Source organism: Gavia stellata, chromosome 5 (genome assembly GCF_030936135.1).
Source record: "Gavia stellata isolate bGavSte3 chromosome 5, bGavSte3.hap2, whole genome shotgun sequence".
NCBI lineage: Eukaryota > Metazoa > Chordata > Aves > Gaviiformes > Gaviidae > Gavia > Gavia stellata.
In genome coordinates this window covers 47,446,144-47,469,933 of record NC_082598.1, presented here as the reverse complement: position 1 = coordinate 47,469,933, position 23,790 = coordinate 47,446,144, and the positions used below count along the sequence as shown (strand labels likewise).

General features: G+C 35.6%; 1 protein-coding gene across 1 annotated transcript in view; it reads right to left on the bottom strand.

Moving 5' to 3' along the window:
* PDGFC (platelet derived growth factor C) overlaps positions 1–23,790 on the bottom strand; it is a 137,635-nt gene that overhangs the window by 18,453 nt on the left and 95,392 nt on the right. Inside the window, exon 3 of the mRNA XM_059817821.1 lies at positions 19,412–19,592. Coding sequence (XP_059673804.1) covers positions 19,412–19,592 — 181 coding nt within the window. The remainder of the gene's footprint in view (positions 1–19,411; positions 19,593–23,790) is intronic.

Here is a 23,790-nt window from a genome sequence, read left to right as displayed (position 1 = left end):
GTGTAGGGTCAATAATAGACATGTATAAATATCATTATATACCCCATTCAACACTTAATTCTCTTGGATGAAACTGATTATTTCTTCTTTATATACAGTACAGCAGCATTGCAATTGATATATTTTTGTCCATTAAATGACATTTTCTAGAACGCCCTATTTTAATTAATGTTGTGTTACACCTGCAATTCCTTTCTAGAAGGGAAACCTTATAAAGAATTATGTATCAAATACTGAGAGTGAGCAAGAAAGAGAATCTCTCTTCTCAGTTTTTATAATGAGATCCTAATAAATTTTTTTATTGTTCAGATCAAAGTCATATTTCGTGTACAGAGACCCCTGGCCCCAAGACCTAGGTGAACTTTAGCAGAAAGGGAGAACCAAAAGAATCCCACCACAGATTAACTTCTTTCACTGAAACTTTGATACTATGCAAGTCCCAAATACACACCTGTTGTAGGCTGAAATGTAGAATAGCTTTTACTTCAGTTAGGAGAAGGCTTTGCAACGGAACAATCTGAATTATGTTTAAAATCTGAAATTTTCATCTAAAAGGAGGAATATTATTGTAATTGGACAAGCAGTAATGTAAGAGCCTCAGTGCACAAATGAGTCAATGCAAAAAGAGATTCCCACAGTCAGACTGCAGTGAGCACAGATATAGCAGAATGAATGTTTGCTCAACTCTTATTGCAAATGGGGTTACTGTGATTATTAATCACTTCATTTATATACACACCCAAAATTCATACAGGAAACACACTTGCATCTGTTACATTTATGATTTACAGAAGGATTTTTTTTTTGTTGTTCTGTACACAAAGCTCTAGTTCTTACTTGACAGACAGTAGTTTATAAGGAATAAATAGTCAACATAAGTGCAGCTGTTCTGAATAGAAAAAAAGTTTTTGTACATTCTTCTATGACAGGGGATGTGGTCAGCCATAATTAAAGGACATCATGTTTGCAGGCCTTTTTTTTAAATTACTCATTTTACTCAAAATATGTGAATACTTATAAAAAGCTTAACCAAATGGAACAACAGCAAGTGTTTGGAGTCAGGGAATGAACTGCTCTTTAAGTTCCCTTTAGGTGTTAGAAATGGGTAGCTCTTGCTAAGAAAATGTTTACTTATCCCAGCAGGTTCACAGGAGGTTCATCAAACATTAAACACTAGGAATGACTGTTTCTAACAACTGGAAAGTGTATTTGGCAAGGACGATGAAAATTACTTCTACAATACATGCAATTTTCATTTGATCCTTCAGTATACATGTTAAATTGCATTCCACAACAGGTTTCTGTTCATTTCATATCACAATAAAAGGAATACACCCAACATTCCTGTACAGCAGACACTGCAAATCGGAGCTTGTCCTGCCTTGAAGGTAGAAAGTCCTTGAACAAAACATTACTTTGCAGGGAAGGAACCTCAGCTCTGTCCTCAGGTATTAGTTCTTAGTGTCATCAGACATGTTCGAGATTGACCATATTTTAAGATTTGTGAAGAAAAATATTTTGTATTGTTTGTCATATTTAAATTTGCTTTATATGTAACATAAATGTCACAACCCAAAAAGCATGGCAGGACTATGGATACATTGACCATGTAAAGATTCTCACACCGTTTGAACAAGCCAGGCTTAAAATTTGTGAGCTAGCTTTTATAGCTCTATACTGACAACCGTAATGTTGTCCTGACATACTTTTAACGTTCAGTGGTATCGCTTCTACCTACCTGTTTTCCACTATCTATATGTCTTAATTTCCATCTCATTACCTCATTATACTTTCATATATATTATGCACACAAGCATACTATATGTGATTACACAACAACTAAAAGGCAAAATTAATTGGGAAAATATGCTTAATAAGAGAAATTTAAGAAAAACATTCCAAAAACCTTGCATTTAGGAGTAAAACTTTAAAAGCATAAATGCAAAATCGTTAAGTACAGAACTCCTGAAGTAGAATAAACAGTATTACAGGGGACCAAACCCTGAATAGGAGACAATATGATCCTGCTATGAAAAAGGCAAATCTCATTCAGTTATATTCAGAAGAGCACCATAAAGCTAGACTACTGAGCTGCTAGAGAGGTCTCAGCTGAAATACAGTGTTCAGATTTACCTCCAGCACTTGTAAGATACAGGCAGAGAGAAAGAGAATATTCAGAGGAAAGAGCAAGAAGAAAAAGAAAACATGAACTATGATAAAAGATCGTGTGATAAATGTTTCTTTAATCTAGACAAGACTAGACTGACAGGAGATGTGATAACAAACGTGTAAGAGAGCATCAGATGATCAGCTGTTCCCTAGTCTATCGATGACAGGAAAGATTTATGTTATGTATTAGAAAAAAATTTCATACTATGTAAAGCAGTGCAACAGATGATTGGGGAAATCTCTGAAATAATCATCCCTGATCTTCAGGAGCAGCACAAATATCTAGCAAGAATGAGCTTGGTCTATCCACTCCCTGCTTAGAGCACGACAATGGCTCAGAAAGGATCCCACTGAGTTCCCTTCCAACCTTGAATTTCTGTGATTGCATTACACATAATTTATCTGGGAACCTCACTGTTTCTAGAAAACATGTAAAATTATGCTGAAGGAAATGCTAAATTCTAGAAATAAATTAATTCTAAATCATTCTAAAATCCACACTGTTGACTAGCTATGCCCCAAAATCTTCTGTATACATAACCAAACTCTAATACGCCTTTTTCCTCAGTGATTTGTACATTTTAACACTTTAGATTTATTCTATTAATGTTGTAATAAAAAGCAATAACTGCATGCCTGTAGACCTAAATATAAAATATTTCGTAGAAAAATATGTAATTTTTTGTTGTTGCATGTCAACCCACAAGCCCTTAACTCACATGAGAATATGAAAATTAATGAAACTACTCCAATTTTAGTCTTTAATTGAAAATTGAACTACTTTCTTGTGAAGAAAAGTAGGGAGTCACGGGTTTTTAATAAGAGTTGGTTCCTTAGGAGCAGCTGTAGTTCCTTTGTCAGTATAATTTACAATTTCTTTGAAGCCTCAAAATAGTATGTAAAATAACCCATTTAAGAAGATGGTTTTAGCATCAGCTATAAAATAAAAGTAGACAAATTTCTGCCATGCTCTACTTTTTCTATCTCTATGACCACTATTTAAAATGGATCCTTCAAAGGCAGTTTGAAAGTAGACTACTTCATTCTATTTCTAGCAGGCTCCCATTAAATTTTGTGCTGCTTACAGCATGAACAAATCTATTAAAATAGAATAGGTTGAATTTTAAGGCACCACTACAAGTAACTACCTCAGCTTGATTCTTGGTGTTATTAAAAAAATATAAATAAATGAAACAGTCTAATTATTTTTATCATAATGCATAAATATATAATGTTTTCCTTTATACATGCAATTCCTTCTCAGCCCTTTCCTTGACACATGTTAAAAAAAAAAAGGAAAGATTAAATCTGCCAAATAATAAACCCATATTATTAACAAATCCAGTATTTTGTAGAGCAAATCTCATTCTCTTGAATCATAGAATGGTTTGGGTTGGAAGGGACTTGAAAGATCATCTAGTTCCAACCCCCTGCCATGGGCAGGGATTCCTTCCACCAGACCAGGTTGCTCAAAGCCCCGTCCAACCTGGCCTTGAACACTTCCAGGGTTGGGGCATCCACAACTTCTCTGGGCAACCTGTTCCAGTGCCTCACCACCCTCATGGTGAAGAATTTCTTCCTAATATCTAATCTAAATCTACCTTCTTCCAGCTTAAAGCCATTACCCCTTGTCCTATCACTACATGCCCTTGTAAGAAGTTCCTCTCCAGCTTTCTTGTAGGCCCCCTTCAGGCACTGGAAGGCTGCTATAAGGTCTCCCCAGAGCCTTCTCTTCTCCAGGCTGAACAACCCCAACTCTCTCAGCCTGTCCTCACAGCAGAGGTGCTCCAGCCCTCTGATCATCTTTGTGGCCCTCCTCTGGACTCACTCCAACAGGTCCATCCATGTCCTTCTTATGTTGGGGGCCCCAGAGCTGAAAGCAGTACTCCAGGTGGGGTCTCATGAGAGCGGAGTAGAGGGGGAGAATCACCTCCCTTGACCTGCTGCTAGTAAATTAATTGACTTCCATTAAGCCTGGAAGAGCTTTGGTTATAACACTGTCACTGCCCACAGACGTGGCTGAAATTATTTCTAACTGGTCTGATCAACTAGATCAAGTCTTTTGACTTATATTTTTTAAAATTACATTAATTAGGGCTTGCTAACATAACACGAGTAAAGGTGGCACTCTTTGTAACAGAAATTATGGAAAAATCATGGTGACTTATGTTCTCAACCAGGCCATTAATCTTCCTTGTAATGTTTTAAACGAGTCTATTCAGACATTGATTACGGCCCCAATCCTGCAACCAGAACTGCTAGCACTATCACACTGACGTAAAGGGATCTCCCTCTGCATGTGCACAGCTGCATCTCCTTTTGCATTACTTCTCTGTTCTTGCACATTCTCCAGACTGTAAAGCTACAAAGTCAAACAAAATATTTATCTGCACAAAAAAAGGTAGTGCCACACACTAACGCTGCACTAATCTTAGCTCATTTACAGAGTACTGTTCTACCCATCACATTTAAAGGAGGCAAGTATTTTTTTTTATTTCAAAGGCATAATTTTAAAAGAGTTGTAAAACCTTCTGCAGAGGCATTGCTCATTTTATTTCTCACGTGTACCCTTTTTATAAAAGGGTTTTTAACACCCAGTTGAAAATGAATATTTACACACTGAAACATACTTTTTTGCTTTTATACTTAAAATATTTTCTCCCTCAGACTTATTTTCCTGTTCAGTGATTCAGGAATACTGGATGTTTCTGATTATTTCATGTAGAATATATGGAAGTAATTAGAGAACACAGACATCAAAAACTGTGGTTTTCCTAGGCTTTAATTAATTGTGGTTTCACAGGCTGCTATTCATTGCAATCTAGGAAGTGGTTAGATGTGGGGTTTTTTATCAGTTTAAATAAAGAGCCAAAGTGTGAGGCATTGGTTCCACCTGAACTTTCCAGCCCATAAAAAAAAATGTGATTTTCTGTGACCTGCAGACATTGTTGTCATTCTGTTGAACCCAACATTACACAAAGTTATTTGCTGCGTTAGCAGACTAAACTGAAAGATACTGGCTAACCACACGTTTATCCTTTGATCAAGACAGAAAGTGTGCTTCAAAACCATATGATTGAAAATGCTAATTCGAATGTTTGACAAAGCACTGTTTCACAAATAAGCCAAATAAGAAGATAAATTAAGATGATATTAAAAAGGCATTATTTACAAGCATTGAACACTAAGTATATATCTTAGTACATTTTTTCCTGGGCATGAGGGACAGACATTACAATCTGCTGCAGAAGAGGGGAAAAAAAGAAAAAAGAAGGGGCGGGGTGTGTGTGTGGGTGTGTGTGCGTGCGGTGTGTGTGGAACACTTTGCAAGGAAACACCGGTCAAGAGCACTCACTAGAGATCTGCATGGCTAATTCTGGTGGGATTTCTTCCACCTGCCCTGCACAGTGAAACCCCATGAGATGATCTGTTTGTTTAAATAAGAATAGAAACCCATTCTGGAGGTTCTCAATACCAAAAATGAAACATAATTGAGATCTACTGCATAAAATATACTTACAAAGCAATGTCAAACAAGTCGGGTAAATTGTGATGACTGCCATACTCTGCTGAAGAAAGAGTCAATCTAGTATTTGCAGAAAACCTTTTCTGTTTTTGTAAATGATTGTACATTTAAGATACCTAACTGCCAAGAAGATAGTATTATCATGTTCTTAGCCTTCTTTCACTATTAACTATTTAATTTGAAGCTGGTTTGCATCTTTCAGATTATCTGTGCAGTCTCACTGGACAAACATGAGGATCTGAATGAACAAATTAGGATGTGTGAGCACAAACCAAGCATGGAATGGGAAGGGAGACAAATTGTCATTTCAAGTACATCACCATAAACTTAATATAATTTCACTGAATTTAGATTTTCTTTGTAAGTTTATATTCCAGTTAAAAAGTCAAAAGAAGACATTTTGCTATTTAACAATTAGGTTATATTCTCTCCTCAAACAATATGTTAGTATTAGATGTGGGTTACCTTAGCAACTATTATGTGTTGTAAAAGAGAATTCTGAGAAACGAGGATGTTTTAGTAAGCAACTAAAATACTGACACCTTTTTTCTTTTTTTCTCCTACTATTCCACTTCTCCCACAGAAAATTAAACCAATTTTTTGAGATAAACACTGATTGTGATCTCAGAATTATAACATCACTACTGTTTTTAACCCAATTACCAAAGTTAAATTCTTCCAGGCAATCTTTACTTCATTGCTAAAACTGGTCCATGGTGTATAATTCACTCAATTAGGAAATTAGAGGAATAGGTAGCAAATATGAAATAAGATCTCAGTGGGCAGAACATTATTCTCAGTGTAATAAATGCATGTAGAGAAACAATTATTTGCCAATTAATTTATCAATATCTTTTTTAAAAAACAATAGTCTATTTAAACTTGGATGATGTGGCCATTATTTTGATGATGTGGTCATTGTTTTTCAGACTCCAATACCTAATATTTCCTGTTGAAGGCATTGGGAACTGCTTGCTTAATAATCTGTCTGCCACCAGTCACACTGTCTGTATGACAAAGAAGAACTAGAATCAAAACATCCAAAGATTTCAAAAGCCTGTAAATTGGAAAGTATAACATTATCTGCTATTGCAATTTCAATAATGTGCTTATCACTATATGAAAAGGAATAATAAGCATTAAAACTGCATGCAATAATAAATCCAAGTTGATGCATTGTTAGAGTAACTTTAAAATACAATTATTCTCCTGACAAAAACCACAGGAATACCATTTGTAAACAGAATGATCCAACCATGACAATTTGGCACTATAACTATTGCCAGTTACCCCCCCTCAGGTAACCTGACTATTATTTTCTCTTTCTCCTCTAAATGTCAATACACAGCAGAAAACAGAAGAGAGCTGCCATCCTTTTCCTGCACCAGAAAACATCGAGGGAAGGTAAAAGTGCCTTAAAAGTGCCTGCAAGCAAGCCATGGCCTATGACAGACTCTTACTAGAGACAGAACACTGTACGTGACAGAGTCAGGGCAGGGTATAAAATATCCATACTGAAAAGTTCACATGCTGTGCCCTGTGCAAGATGTGTTTCTTCCTGGTTCTCTTTGGGGATTCTTTGGAGATTACTTTTTGTAAGTATTTAATTAAAGAGAGGACAGTGTGGAGTCTTTCATAAGTAAGTATACTCTCATACTTTATTAGGGAATTAGAGAAAAATTAAGAATGGAAGGTAATGTTTTTTTCTTAAAACTGTGTTGTTAAAATGATTTTCCTCTGGTTTCAGATTTTTATGATGACACCACCTTAGTATTTTGCCACTCTTCCAAGTATTAACCATGATGTTTAGGCTAGCCCCCACCTATAAATTATCCACTGGCATTTTTGTATAGCACTAGCTTTGTAAATTATGGCTTTGTATGGCTTGCTTAATGATGCTCCTTAGGCCCACATAATTGTTTTTAAAATTATCATTAACTTTTTTCAAACAGCCTGCAGAGAAAAGTTGGTTCTGTTCACACTTGGGCAGTTATTAATTTATTGATTTTCCAAATTCCCCTATAATTTGTAAGCAGTTTCAGGTAATGAAATATCAAACCTTATAATGGAAATTTTATGATTTTTTTTCTCCTTCAACAGCATGGCAAGGCTCTTTTCCAATTTAAAGAAGCACCTTCTCAATGTAGTTTTTAAAAATGTCAGATAGAAATATTAGATAGATATTAGGTAGAAATATTCATAGAAAAGGAGGCAATAAATAAGAAAATATAAAGGTTGCCTACTTAAAACAATGGACAGCAACCAGTGTCAGAAAATAATCACACAGGTCCCTGTAAGTGTACCTATTATCTAAATGAAAATCTGCAAAATACCCTCACTATTTTTACTAGCACTGTTACATTACATACAAACATTAGGTGTTAATTTCTCTTCTTCTGTTTAGTCTTAATTCTAAGAAAATGTATAAATAAATCCTTAACTACATAGAGATACATACTAGTAGCTCGCAAAAGTAACAGCTGATTTTACTTTGCTCTTCTTCTGTTATGACATCACCTCAAAGGTGTTCTTAGGCTTAAATTAAGTAGGAATATAGCGCTGCTCTGCAGTATATAACCAGAACAGTTTGGTTTACTACCAACAGAACAGAAGGATTCTGCGGGGTTGACAGTTGACCAAAGACCTGCCCTTGTGCTTCGCCTATGTACAGTGGGCTTTGCACAAGGTTCAGGTTCACCTGTCTCTCACATTTGCAAAATATCGGGCATTCAATCCAATCGCCTCTATCATATCAAAGATGTGCAGGTTTGCTCCTTAAGTTCTAATATTTTTAGATATGTTTTGTTAGCAAAGTAGTAAATTACTTCCAAATTTTATATTGTCTGTCATCCATGTAAATACCTAGCTGTGAAAGTAACTTAATGTTTTATTCTTAATGACAATTGGGAACATAATTGAAAAACCCTCTGACAATTTTTCATTTCTCTTTGTACTGTTGACTTGACCATCTATCTTTGATTTTTGGTGAAAAACTGGGCTGTATTCTGAAGTGTTTTATACCAGCAAACAGTTTCAAAACACTCCTATGACCCTTAATTCTACGTTTATGTTGCATCAAAAGATGTACTGCTTTTTTAGGCACCTAATCACAAGGGCTTTTTTCTACATGAAAGGTGCCTATGACTTTTTTAAGCAGAAAGGCCATTAAAAAAAGTAAATATAGTATTTAAAGTTTTATATATTGACAGAGCGCAAACAAGAAGAGATCAATGACAGAATTTACTTTGACTAAAAGACAAGAATTCCAAGCCAAAAAGGCATTACACAGATGACTCAAGAACGGGAAGTATTTTATTATTAACTTTTGATTACCCAGAACACCTCACATTGAAAAGCCCAAAGACAAATATGCACACACAAGTCAGAAGAGTTCAGAAGATCAGAGTGATTTTCAGAAGATAAGCAAGGGCAACCCTATTAACAGCTTACATATTAAAAGCCTACATATATGTGGCTAACTGTCCTGCCAGTTAGCAAGTTAAAATGTTTTGGCATTTGGCCCCTTCCCCCAAAAAATACAGATGATGACCGAGTGACTTTGATAATTTGGCTCAACTCAGTTATCTTGTTCTCCTTGGCTACCTAGCCATTTTGGTCATGTCAGCCAGCAGGGAAGTTCAGGGTCAGTTGCACAGAGTTAGCAAAATTTGTCTACAAAACAGTTTCAGATGTTTTGAAGTTTCAAGAATAGTGACCTTTTCACATTCACATGCTGGCACAATAAGTAAAAGAAAAATACTGAAAATAAAACATTTGAAAATTCAAATTTAAGAAATTGTATTTACTATGCCAACTATTCACAAAAACATGAGGACACTGGTTTCTAACAAAATTACCTTAGCACAGCATCTGTCCTGTTAAAGAGGATCATGCTGTTTAAAGGGTATTTGTCACGCTGTTAGAAGAACATTTAGAACAAGAGATGTCTACTGAGAAACTCTTAAGTTAACTAAGTGCTACCAAAATACACCAGGGCTTCATACTGGACAATAAAATGTCAGATTGATTTAAGTTTCTACACCACTACAACTGAAATTCCCCCAACCACCTAACAGACTTACTCAGATGAGACTAAGAACTGTTGTATGTGGTGTCAGGGTAGAGTTATTATGGAGTTCCCCCAAGGAGTCCTTTTGCAGCTGAAAGGGAAGGGCTATTAGGAACTACCAACTTCACGATGTCTGTAGGATTACATGAAAAATTCTTCCAAAGGCTGTGCCACCTGCTTTCACACCTCCACTTTTCAAGTGCCTTTGAACCTGGTCTTTCATGAACTAAATCACTCACTTCAATTTGAAGCCCAGAATTTTATTCCTCCTCATAAATAATTCTTATTATTTTTCTTCGTATGATTTATTGCCTAGCACAAAAGCAGAGTGAAATGAATACTCAAGCAGCCTGAGCATTCTGCCTCTGGAAATGTCTTTTGCCAAACAAATTGCCCTCCATTTTCACATGCAAGGTTTTGTTTATTTCATTTTGGTTTTTAAACAATTATAGTTCTTCAACAATATACACCAGCTATCAGGAGCTAACATGGAAGCAACCCTCCTGAATTCCTTCTCCACCACCCTAGCCAGAGACCATTGAAAGAACAGATGCAACAGCTTTGTGATTATCTAGACTTTCCCATGTAAACAAAACTGAAACCTTTTCAACAAAAATCCTGGCTTCTTCAGTCAAACCTTTCATCATCATCATTAAAGAAGTTTTGACTACTTATGAGAAGCTAACAAATGACAGCTCATAATCCCCATCTGTAACACCAGAGGCCAGGTACTGCAAAGACAAGACAGGTGCAAATGTTGGTATTCCCATAGTGCTTATTATCTATCCCTTTTTAGAAACAAAAGGATTTCTCTTAACACCACTACCAATAACCCACATTAATCTTTCCACAAGCAAACTCTTACCCTGAAGCTACTATACAGTGTTATTACTCTGTCAAGAATTTTTCTCCTGAATTTAAAGATGTGCTTCCACCAGTCTGTGGAGTTAGACTGTGCAGTCAGTCATCTACAGAAACTGCTCCACAGCTGATTTGATCTCAAATGTCTAGAGCTGCACCCATCATTCTGTTTTTTCCATGCAATTCTGCTGTTCCTAAGAGCCTTTCAGATCTGGACTATATGTAAAACAAATAGAGAAGTTGCACTAAGTAACTCTGTTCTGTCCCAAATTCTTTCCTTTAGTTCGTGTTTTCATCTTTTCCTACCAGAATTATGGTAAGAAAAATTAGCACAGTACACACCACTCTAATTAGTTACTGCCTGTTTTGTTGGGGTGAGGCAATGGATAGGACTGTGGCATGACTAAGATACTAATAATGGATAGGGACACAACACAAATGCAGCTAAAATAGCATAACTGAAAATTATGGTGCTGCCTGAAACCTAGTATCAAATGTACATTTGCTTACCTTTTTTTCCACTAGCAAGCATGTCAGACACAACGTCTCAGTATTTGAAAGCACAAAAAATCTAGGACTTTGCCAGTTACACAGGGGATTACTTTGAGAATGGGACAGAGTCATTTGCTTTGGAATTTGTAGAGAAGCCATCAGCGTGCTTTCTCAAAAAGCTGTGAATAACATGTTGATCCTGGAAATTGGAAAAGGGATAGTCAACTAGACAATTATGTAATACTTAAAACATAAAAAATAAAGATAAAGGTAGCTAAAAAAAGAGAAAAAAACCAGCGGAGCTGAAGGGACCTGGGAGAACAGGAAGGTGGTTTGGGGTGTTTTTTTGTTTGCTTTTTTGGGGGGGTTGGGGGCAGTTTTGGTTTTTTTTAACCAAACATATTGAGTGAAAAGTAGCTTATATAACATTTAGTAAAGGATTAAATAAAAATCACACACAAATAACTGAGACACTGCACTCTTTAGAATACATACGATCAATAAGATTGAAATTTGAACCATGACTACAGAATAATTTTAAAAGACTAAAGGAATATCTGGACATCACTGTGGAATATTTATGTTGAGGTAGCATCCAACAGCTCCAATTACATGGGATCAGTGAGTTTACAGTTTAAGAGTGACACGTTTTTATATACATACATACCCCTCTCCAGTACAGGAGTTGTTTGAAGTTTCTTTTCTATGAGGTGCCTATACAATCTGATTTTAGCAAAAGATGTGAAGGCATGAATTTTACCTCGGTTAAAGGGGTACATGGACAATTATTTGCAAGGAACGTCTGTTACAGATTACTAAATAGACAAAGCACGCAGGCTTGGGGAATCCCCGTCTTCTGCAGAAAATAGCTGGTAAGTGGAGGAGTTCAGGAGGGTGAAGAATCACATCTGCTTGATCTCCTCCTAGTGCTCCCTGCCATCCATTTATGACCACCACTGGCTGCAGGCTCCTGGGCTAGACAACCTTTGGTTTGATTGAAGGCAGCCTGACATTTGGGAAACTAGGAAGGCAACTGGAAAGGCTTAGAATAATAAATAATAAATTCTCAAATTCACATGCCAGTATACATAACACGTATTAAATGCTTTAACGTATTACTACTGACTGATAAAGACTAACCAGCTTGATCCGATCCTCATTCATTTGTAAAGAATCAGTTTAGAAGTGAGATTTTGAGAGGAAGAGAGAATCTCTTTGAAGATCAGTTAAAGGAAAGTTGGTAAATGTAGAGAATAAAATATTTTAGGCTAATATTTATAGTTGCTACAGAGTGGCAGTATTATTCTTTTTTTAATTCTTCTGTGTAATTGCTCTGATTAGACCTAATTCAGCCCTTCTTAAATGAACTTAAGGGAAAAAGATAACCAAGAGTCGAATACTACTTGAAAAAAGTTTATCAGTATAATGGTAGCCATTTCATTAAGTAAAAAACTCACAATCTGAAATGTCCTTCAAACTCTGATGCTGAAATGCAATAAAAGACATTTATTTATTTTTAAATCTTGAGTTTCAATATTTAACTGTGTTCTACTATAAGGACACACTCTCATAATGAGGACTCCCAGAATATACTCAGGACTAGAATATTAAAATGTAATGGTTGAAAGTTATTTTCATTAGTGATGTGTTCCCTGCTTATTAGCAGGTGTAGACTTCAATGTCTGTTAAGTCAAGTCGAATGACAAAAGTAACACCAAAGGTAACTGCTGTGGTAATCCACAAGGCTGGTAATTCACCCCAGTGCACCTTCCCCATGTACCATGTATTCTCTTCCTTGCATCATTAATGCAGACTGGATTTTCCACATTGCTATCTTTCCTCAATTTATACTTTTTTTTTTTCTTTTTTCTCATCGGTTGGCAAAATACAGTTCTTTCAGATTGTTCCCAAACAGATATAATGTTACTTAAGATCACACATTCGCCAGCCAGACCACTCCCAGAGTCATGACATTCCAGAATACTTTTGAAATTGTTCAGGACAAGACAAAACCTCTCTTCTTTCTATCTTTAAGTTCTCTTGTAGACTTTTTGAAAACAACAGAACACACAACATTAAAACTTATATATGCAAGATTTGTTGCAGAACACTACAATAAAGTAAATGATAGACCATGTAAAAGTAATATTTTCAAATTAAATAAATATGCATACATAAACTTCCGATGAAAATGCTATGAGACACACTAATAAAGTTTCCAAATAATAAGAAAGAGTCCCTGGCAATATAAATATTTATTACTAAATGGAAACCTAATAAATGCCTTTAGTAAGTTACAGAAATTAAAGAAAAGAGATTGTCTCATGTATTTCAAATACTTCTCTGATAGATTTTCTAAACTTTTTCACTTTTCAGGGCATTTAAAGAGGTTAAACATTGTTTTCACTGCATCATCCTACTATCTATTTTCATGTGGGAGGAGAGGGTTAATATGTGATCAAATTTGGGGAAAGGAGCAAAAAGGGCTGCCTGCTTTTTCTTGACAGTTGCAGTACCCCATCTCTTGTTTATGGCAATAATTTCTGCTTGAAACAGGTTACCAGAGTGATCTAACTTGTACATAATGCTATTGACGACTAAAAGGAGAGCAGTTTTCACAGCTCTTCTCCACCTCACTTGTTTTGATTTTTCCTCAATACTGTCTTTCAAAAATACAATTTTAAAATTTATTTGAATGCTCCATAACCAGAATCAGTTATGTTACTCGTTGAACACTCGTGAAATTTTCAGGAAGCAATTCTACTGAAGTTGTTGAATAGAAAAAAACAAAGCATGACGTTTGAGGTGTGATAACATAATTGCCTTTAATTTTGAAATTATTGTTACTTATTTAGAAATAAGAAAATCAGCTGATTTTTTGTATCTTTTGCCACAGTGAAACTGAATTTAATGAATTTAAATCCTAGTCAAATATACAATTTGTTTGTAAAAAAAAGTCTGTCCAAGAAAACAAAATTACTTTGTCCTACAAATAGTCAGTGAAACTATTTCTGATTCTTTTCAGCCTGAGCCACTGTAGAACTAACATCACAGAAAAATACAAAAGAAATGTTATATTCTACATATACTACATGAGAAATGAAATTCAAATTTTGGCCAGAGGGAAAGGAACCTAGTCCTTCAGAGTACAAAACTTGCTATCATATAAGCATATTCATTCCTTATAAGAACTAAATGACAACCGATTTGGTTCAAAATGTGTCTCTACCTTTCAGTATCTCAGAAAATCCACAGACATCTCAGATTGTGCATGTCAAGGACACACTTCCACAGGCTTCTTCGCAGGCCCAAAATTTTGGTAGAACAATTTTGCTAGATTCGTTTCTAACCCTGTCTCTCTGCTAGTCTGTTTCACATACACAGATTTTAAAATGTTTTATGATGTCCATGTGACAGAATGAGGTATGTCCATGTGACAGGAAAACAAGGTGTTATGATTTGATTAGGAAATATCCTTCAGAGGTTCTTTCTGTTTCAAAGGGGTTTTTTCCACTCTCATTGTAGTCCCATGGATAATAGCCATCCTCAGTTTTGTACTTTTTGTAGTTTTTTGATTAACTTGAAGCATGTCACTCCTATCTATGTATTTTGGGGTGATTTTTAATGTCTCATTTAAGAAATTTAAAAATAGTTTCTCTTTAGACCTCAAGCACAAATTTAATTCAAAATGAAATCTCCAAGGAAAGAATTAGTCCAAAAACCTCTCTGATTTACAACGAATTTTTGCCACACAAAAAAATTTGAATGACTGAATTTGCACACTGGAGCATCTTTAGGAGTTTGTTGATTTATCTGGCCTTGGGTTTCACTATACCAAATCAGGGAAACTCTGAACACAAAGGTTTTGTTTAAGAGTCCTTCCCATCGTGTAAAGGATTTTCACAGTCCTTTTTTACTTCCTGTAGCATTGCAAAGTGCTAAATAACACTCATACACTCTCCTGCTGCTTCATACCACCTTGGCTTAAACAACCCTGAAATCGTGTTATTTCCAAAATCTTTTGATTACTTCTTAAGAAAGTGTAGAAAAACCTTTGTTTAGGAGATCAATAGTGTCCTTTATGATGTTTCTGGATGGATTTTCAGTTATTGCAGCCAAAGTTAAGCCTCTCTTGGGCTTTGGTACTGACATGTGAGATACACACCTGATATCTGTGAAATCTGTGGAGTTTTGAAAGGAAGGGAATTCTAGGTAAGAGCTTTCCTTTCTCTGTTCTATTAGCATGCACTTTTTCTATTAGTATTTAAATTTTATTTGCCTTTTTCATGAAACAAGCTCAATTAAAAAGGTTCCACAAACAAAATTAACATGCTCAACCCTAAAAGAGCAAAACTTAGCCAATTTGGATGAAATAAAGGAAGAATTATTAGAGACACCTAAACAGATTATCTGCACAGTATTAAATCTAATCTTCATTACTGTTAATAGCAAGAGCACTACTAACAGGATCTCTGCATCAAAAGAAAAAAAAAATTCTCTTGGATTGAAATCCAGGTAGCCATAGAGGTACAGCACTAAAATCACAAAACACCTGCCAAGTCACTTTTAAACCAGGTCAGTCTTTAAGCAGCTTCTTGGATTTTCCTCTTCATCTTCACTTGCATACAAGAGGGTTAAGTCTGTTATTTGCAAAGATCTTTGGCATGATCTTTGATGACAAATGGCATGCTACCATATGCCAAAAAAGAAGGGGAATACAGTCACCCCTAGCTTCAACTTTAACTGGAGCTGCTTTGTTCTGAGTGCCCTGAATAATTAATAACTACTTTGGCAATCAGTCATGCATTCCTTAATGGCACCTCAGGCATCAAGTATCCCATTCACCCGCTACCCAAGTAACAATGGACTTTATTACACCAAGTTTTCTCTGCCAAACTTGTAACTGACATAATTTAAACTAAACAAGTCAGTAGAAAGACTGAAGCCCAAACATATATTATAAGAGTTTATAAGGTTTCCCTTAACTGCATGTGCCTACTATACGGATTAGAGCTGTAACTAGGGGCAAGTGAGAAGAAGGGGAAAAGAAATGAAATATGGATTGTTTTTGCAATAAAGTTCTAGAAGGGTTTAGGTAGTATAGTGCTGCCAAAAACATGACTTTTAATAAATGCATAGCTGAACAGTCAAAATGCAGAACAATTGCTAAGCAGCCCTTAGTGAATAAAGCTGCTCACCAGTAAGCACAGAGTAAGTGACAGGGCAGAGCCTGAAAAGAGTGACTAAGAATAACATCTGTGCTGAAAGTAGCATAATAATTTTGAAACTACACAAACTACATTTTCTTAGTAAGAATAAGCTTTTTCAACACTTCCTTCCACTTTACGGTATTCCGGAAAAAATTAACTTGCAACTATAGAACAGAGGAAAGAAAAGTGGAGTTATAGAAAGTTCTAGAGGTACCCAGGGTACACAATTTAAAATGGAAGAAATTCAAATAATTAAACTGTAACTGGCTAGAATCCAAAGACAAGATTCATGTTTTTCTCGGGGAGCATTCTGCTTGTATACAGTACATGCACTGCTTTTACGGGGTGCCTTACAATCCCACAGTAAACCTTTCTAGAAAATGATATTGCATCTATTGACATTGGAACTGCTGTGAGTCCTTTTGAGTGACTAAATCTTAGAAGTAAAGTCATCAGATCAATAGCCATTCTCCCCCTACTTATTCATCATGTGAAAAGTTGGTTTGAAATATAATATACAAAGTAAAAATATATATATACAATAAATTACAGCAGATTTAAACAAAAGCATTTCTCTTGCTCTTTAAAAGACCTGAAAATGTGTCCAGTGCCCCTCTCTGTGTGTGGCCTCCAAATACAGAAACAAGCTTGCACTGTTTTATTTCAGTTTTGCTTCATTTCTCCCCAAACAATCTCTCATTGCTAGTCTACCAGGCATCTCCCCCTCCCCTTCTTGTCAAAAAATGAGGGGGAAAAAAAAATTAACTGTTTAGGACCAATTCATTGAAGTGTATCACTAAGTGAATCAGTTATGTTTTTGCAAGAATTATTTAAAATTTACACTCATTCTTATAGCTGACATGTTTTTCTGGGGAGGTGGGGCTTTAAATTTTAGTTTCTCTTGAAATGTTGCATGAGATAGCATTATAGTTTTAAAGAAAACCACATTTTTTTAGCATCAGTTTTCAATTGCTTTAGGTAGAAGAAGCAGGTCTATTCCTGAAACTCAGCAATATAGATTTCGATTACAATTTGCAGCCTGAAATGTGAAATTGTATTTTGCATGGCTTATTAAGACAGAATTTTTGATGAAAAAGATCACAGCCCTTTTAAAGTGAGATTTGAAAATTAATCCTTACAAACCCATAAGCAGTTGTTATATGTTATATGCACATTTTGGGGCTAGTTCTGAATTCCTATGACATGAAGGGGGGTTCCTTGTTACATATGTGAGCGATAACATGCTTGGTTTCTAAAACAGTTTGTATGTATACTTCTTATGCTATATGAGTTTTGTTAATGGAGAAAAACAGGGAACTAAAAACGCATCCTATGATGTCAGCTCTGTTTTTGTCTATTGAATAAGTGACACAAATATTTTGAAGATTAAAGAATTGTTTTGCAAGTGTTGATAATTTAAATGTTATAGCAGTTTTCCCCATCAAATGTCAAGAATAAACTCAGTCCATTTGTACAGCATGGCATAAAGATAATTATATATATACGCTCTGGTATTTTCAGATGCCTTTGTTTAATCCATTCCACAGAAATTGGATCATACATAAGTCAGATAGATATGTAGCAGGTAGGATGTAATACTAGAGTTGCAACAATTAAATTTGGCATCAACCCATAAATGCATCTATTTAGGGATTTTCTTTTACCATTTTCTAAAAGTAAACATGCTTATTACATTCTGCCCTCGGGTGTACGAAAGTTTAAACCTGGCCATACTTCAAGTTGGTTTGGAGCCTTGATTGACATTTTATTTAATTTCAAAATTCATCATTATCAGGTCATACTATTCTACTAAGAAAAGGGTCTAACTCACAAAAGAGTCAAATATGCAGACCAAACCTTTAATCACTTTAAGAATAGTTCTTAGTTAGGCCTAAATATTTAAAAATACTTATAGGAAAACAACAGATAATAACATAAATATATATACGTACACAAACACACTGCTACACTTCACTAACATCATCTTCAGTATGCTAAATACATTATGTAGAAGATTATGTGATATTGAAAAGATACACAGAATTGTTCTTTGCTTCTTCTCAGTAACTGAAGTTTTGCAAATGGGGAGAAGAGGCAAAAAATGGCAAAAGTAGTAAGCAAGCCAAATGCATTTTGAGTGAAGTGCATGTCAGTGTGGTTACAACATGGATTCTTTTGATCAATTTTTTGTTGTGCTTGCAGATATTTTCCACCAATCAAATACCACAGACCACAAGACTACTTAGGATATTCACAAAGTGAATTATGAGGAATTTAACAAAAATACTCCTGACTCTCGTTAAATATGGAATACCTATTCTAAAACAAGTCAATCCCTGTTCTGTTCCACTCTAATGTTTCAGAACATTATCTCATCCTTAAAAATCTATAAACATTGTTTTGCTATCACAGATCTTTCATTTGGTGAAAAAAGATAACAGAAATCTGTTGACAGTGGAAATAGTCACATTTTAGACAATGACTATTGTTTAATACCTGTGATTTACAAGCATTAAGCAACATTCAAGAGAAGTCTAAAGTACAGTTTCCAGAGAAAATGCAGCGGAAAATTAGTATTATGCATTGTCTGCTTTGTCATTATAATAAAACAATCCAGAAGCATAAGAAGTTTTCTGTTTTTGAACTAGGTATAATCATTTGGCTGTGTATGCCTAATAGAAGCTGACTAATAAAAACATGAATTTCTTCAATCGTCTTTGTAACTTCCCAATGCTCTTTCAATGTCACACAGCTGATTCTTATGCTGATCTTTATTCTTCTCAAAGGTATAAAAAAAAATTTTTTTCACAGTACTGTATTAGGAACGCAAACATTTTATTGAAGTTTCCACACAAACAACCAAGCCCACAACTTCCCAGTCCAAACCCATCCAAGAACCACTACAAGAACACTCAGTTAGTTAAAAAACAGAAACAAAATGTACAATTCTGGAATACAGATTGCTTATTATTATTATTAAGAAATAAACAGTAATTAATCCTAAACTATTAAAAGATTCTTTTGAGCTACCACTTCAAAGATTTTGTTTTCCTGAAATGTTCCAATCTGAAACATGTTACTTACTGGCATAAGAAGTGTATAATGGATGCAGAATCCAGGTTCAGAAGGAAAATATTCATCAGACACAAATCTTATTCTGATCTGGTTTCCTTTGGAGATTTGTCTGCTTGGCACACTACTGGAACCACACCAGCGCCCTAAAACAGTGCCATCACTAGGCTCTTCAACTTCTACAAAGTCATACCTGAACAGGAAAGAAAATCAAACGTTTACTTACTGATAAAATTTATATAAACTTCCTGCTTTAACCAATAAACTGACTCTGCAGTTTGCAATGTTTTCCTTTTTTTTTTTTTTAATGCTAAAAGTATGCTACCAAAGCCAGCTATTTTAAACTTAGTTTCCAAGTTGCTACTGGCTTAAATACGTAATAAAACCATGCAGTTAGGTTAAAAAAATAAAAGCAGAGTTAGCATTTTGAAAAGACCCATGAGTATGGTTTTGTTTGCTCCTTTTATGGAAAGCAATTACAACATGTGGGATAGGGCAGAATAAAGTCAGAGAAGAAAGACTGAAATTGCCTAAGTGTGGCACAGTAATTGGTACTGCAATATCACTAGCAGTATACTGCATGTCACCGGTGAAAGTTCAAGGGCTTTTTGGTAAGGAAAACTTGCCCGCTTGTAATACCAGTGGTGAACAAGCTCCTGAAGGTTAAAGAAACTTGGAAGCACATTTTGAGTTTATGCATATCCCAATGAGACTTTTGTTGAGCAAAGACCTAGATGTACTGCGTGTCAGAAAGAACCTGGTATTTTGGTGATGTTGGGAGCTTGGAGAGAATGAAACATTGTTTGATTTAGTTTCATCACTTTTTAACGTGTGGTCTGGGTATCCCTGGGGATCTGTGAACAACTTCAAATAGAACAATGAAAGGTAGCTAAGAAACACCAGTTAATTGTCATCAATAAGCTTCAATATGCCACACAAAGGTCCTCACTTCCACGGGAAACGTTTGGGGGGTTCCCAAGTCATAAAAACATGGCAAGTCACTGCTCTAGAAGGTTTCAGTGCTTTAACCTGTTTCATGTCAGTTCCCCAGCTGCCCACTGACAGAATAAACACTAAGCATTTCAGCTGGGTTTCCCTGCTGCAGCTTGAAACCCTCCAAGCCCCAGCGAGAGTCTGTCGGTTAAAGCACGGCAAGCATTTGGAAGTTCACAGCTGCAGCTTTCTGAGTCATCATTTTACTTTTAAACCACAACTTGCATTCTAAGCACAAGCGTAACACACCTCTGAGAAAGTTTCAAGGTTTCTGGTATTTGTATGTTCTCTTACATATACTAAATACGGCTCACATAAATCTAAATTGGTAAAAAGCATTGAATCCTCTTCAAGGGTACAAGCAGTCCTACCTCTGATGACAGCAAATACTCATATTTTAAAAAACACGCACACACACCCTACCAAATATGCCAAGCAATATTTAATGTGAAAATTATTACCTCATAAACATTTTCTGCTAAAGCTTTTTCTGGATTTTTTTTCAGTAAAGCTAATCTTCATAATGATTCCCAGTACCCTAGTTAGACAGCAGGCAATAAATTCTTGTGTTGCATGTTTGTGCAAGACTGACTTGCACATTTATTATCTCCATTTAAAGGACCAGTATTTTTTCCACTTAATTAAAAATGAATGCAATGAATATGCTCATTAACTGTGTTCAAAATCCATTACTGCCATGTACCACAGTTTTAAATCTTTGTTGAACTTATGATACTAATTACTTTATCACCATCTTTCCCCCCCACCCCAAGCACTAATTCCTTTAACTGATCCACCAGTGTTTTTACTTTATGATCAGGTATACAGCTAATTACAAAGGCAATGTGTACATTAATAGTACTAAGCTCAACACATTTATCAAACTGATTTTGAGCACTGAATTTTATGTTATTTTATTTTTTAAGATCAACTTATGAAGTTTCTAAAGATAACCTTTTTCATTTTTTTAGTTAAGAATATGAAATAATTATCTACTTTTCTGATTTGTAAAGACTGAATAAGTTAATCATTACGTTTATTGACTTAGGCTTAAGATGTCTGGGGGGGTCAGGCATAGCATAGGTGTTAGTACTTCTACATAACTTGCCGAGTAATTTCTATTGCAACCTTTGGTCTCCTGGTACCTCTGAAGTAAAAGAGAAGCTCAAATTCCACAGTTTAAATCCTAGGCCCTTAAAATAAATGCTAATTAATTCCATTAGTTGAGAGGTAAAATAGAGGGAAATAAGTATTCTGAAAAACCCAAATAAAATTCAGCTTTCTGGTATACATGACGGATCCAGATAATTCTGTTTGTCGGGGTGTTTCTTCTATATTCAATTCTTTTCTCCTTGATCTTTGTATGTGGTATTTGTAAACAAGCTGTCATTTATAATCAAAATAATTTCTGATTTTTCTGTGTGTTATGAGCGTTACCTTGATTGAGAGGTTTCTCAATCACCCTTCCCCCACCCTAATACTATTCTGATCATCAGAAATCCACTTGTTTCCAAGTGATCAATCTGGAAACACTCTAATCATTATATAGCACTCACTAGTACTGCACTGCAGTGTGCACAGTGACCAGTATCACTATTTAAGGGATTTACTAAAACCTATTTTAAGCCTATTTTATAATGTACCTTTCTTATGGCAACATGGTACAGCACATATGGCATGGTTTATAATGATCACTCCCTTTCTGCAATGTCTCCCTCAGGACCTATAGAGGATTTATGTTCTTTTATGTTCAACAAGCAAATCTGGTGCTGTAGACAAAAATCTCTGTTTACATAAGCAATTATATGAGATATGACTATTGGTTTCTTACTGCTGAACACAGATGTAGGTGGAGCTCCCTGCACAACATAGATATTTCACCATCGGCAAGGGGAATCTTTAGAAATTCTGTCTACATCAACAGAAAAAAGTCCCTCACATGTTTCCTGGACATAATAACAATTTTAGCCAGTAACTTTATTCGTGTCAGTTATCTAGGCTGAATGTGCTGCAAGAGCCTGCCGAAAGAACCTTCTGTGCAACTCAAATTCCTTGCATTGCACATCTGGACTAAAGTCTGAACTTGCTGTGAAAAGTAACAAAACAAAGTGGTTCAGATGCTTTAGCATTTACAAGATTGTGCTACATAATTCTGCGGCTTCACGTCACAGGGCTAAAGAGCAGCGGGGACAATAATATAGCCATCCAAAATTATTTCCCCATGAAGAGAAGCTTGTACTTGAAATGCAAGAAAACTAGGATAAATAAGCGAGAACTGAGAAGCTATTTTCCATCTGCAATGGAGTAAAAAATGTTAAAATGCACATTGAACCAAACAAAGAATCCTTCTTTTCTGTGCAGTGTACAAAGGAGAAAACACAATGCTCTTTGATAATGACTAAAGAAATGCTCTGGTGCTGTATCTATGTTAATACATTATTCAAATATTATTAAGCAAAATTTATGACAAAGAGGTAGTCCGGTCTCCTTTCCTGGGATGAGAGATGCTTTTGCCTTTAGTCATGATGCCCACAATGCCTTCCCTTATACCTGTTGCAGAACATATATTCGTCTTCCCTACGGCCTAGGTGCCTGGGACCGTCGATTGAATTAACAACCTGAATAAATTTATTGGAAAAGAGCAAGGATGCAACGTAAGCAACTCTAAACTTCAATGCCTTGCGCACCAGGGAATGTATTTTCTAAGGGAATAAGTTTTTGTCTCCTTTCTATGTTTTTTCTGTGGTTTACACTGTCATTTGCTAAACATTGTGACAGGCTGTTTACCTTGGCTTGCAGTTTTGTGACCTTTTTGTGGCTTCCCTCTGCCTTCAGAATTCCACAAATACATCAATGAATGTAAGAAGCAGAAAGCCACGGGGTAAAACCCTTTGTCATATCAGCGACATTGGACCTTTCCATCTGTATACAAATAAGTGCTAGACAAAAATCTAGCAAACCCATTAAAACAGCTTGCGAAAGGTAAAACATATTTTTCCTTCCCCCTTTGATAAGAACCCATTTCAATTTTTTTTTTTTTAAATGAAGAAATAGGAAGTTGATAACAATCCCCGTCATTTTTTTTGACAGCGTCCTGTGGGACGTTGCAATATTTCTATTCCAGCTTGTTTTAAAGCACATGGAATTCCAATGTTTTCCTGCTGCCAGCATAGCACACCAAAATACCTACACCTCAGCTGCAGACCAAAAGCATTCAAGGTCCCCTGGCAGTTCACCAGACAAACTGTTACTGAATAGAACATACATGGTTTATATTTGGACAGCTTCAATTTTGGAAACATTGGATATTACTAAAAACTGTCATCATGAAAATATCATTTTGATCTTTTTCTAAGCAAAATTTTAACACCATCATTCTAAAGGAAAATTTCTTCTCC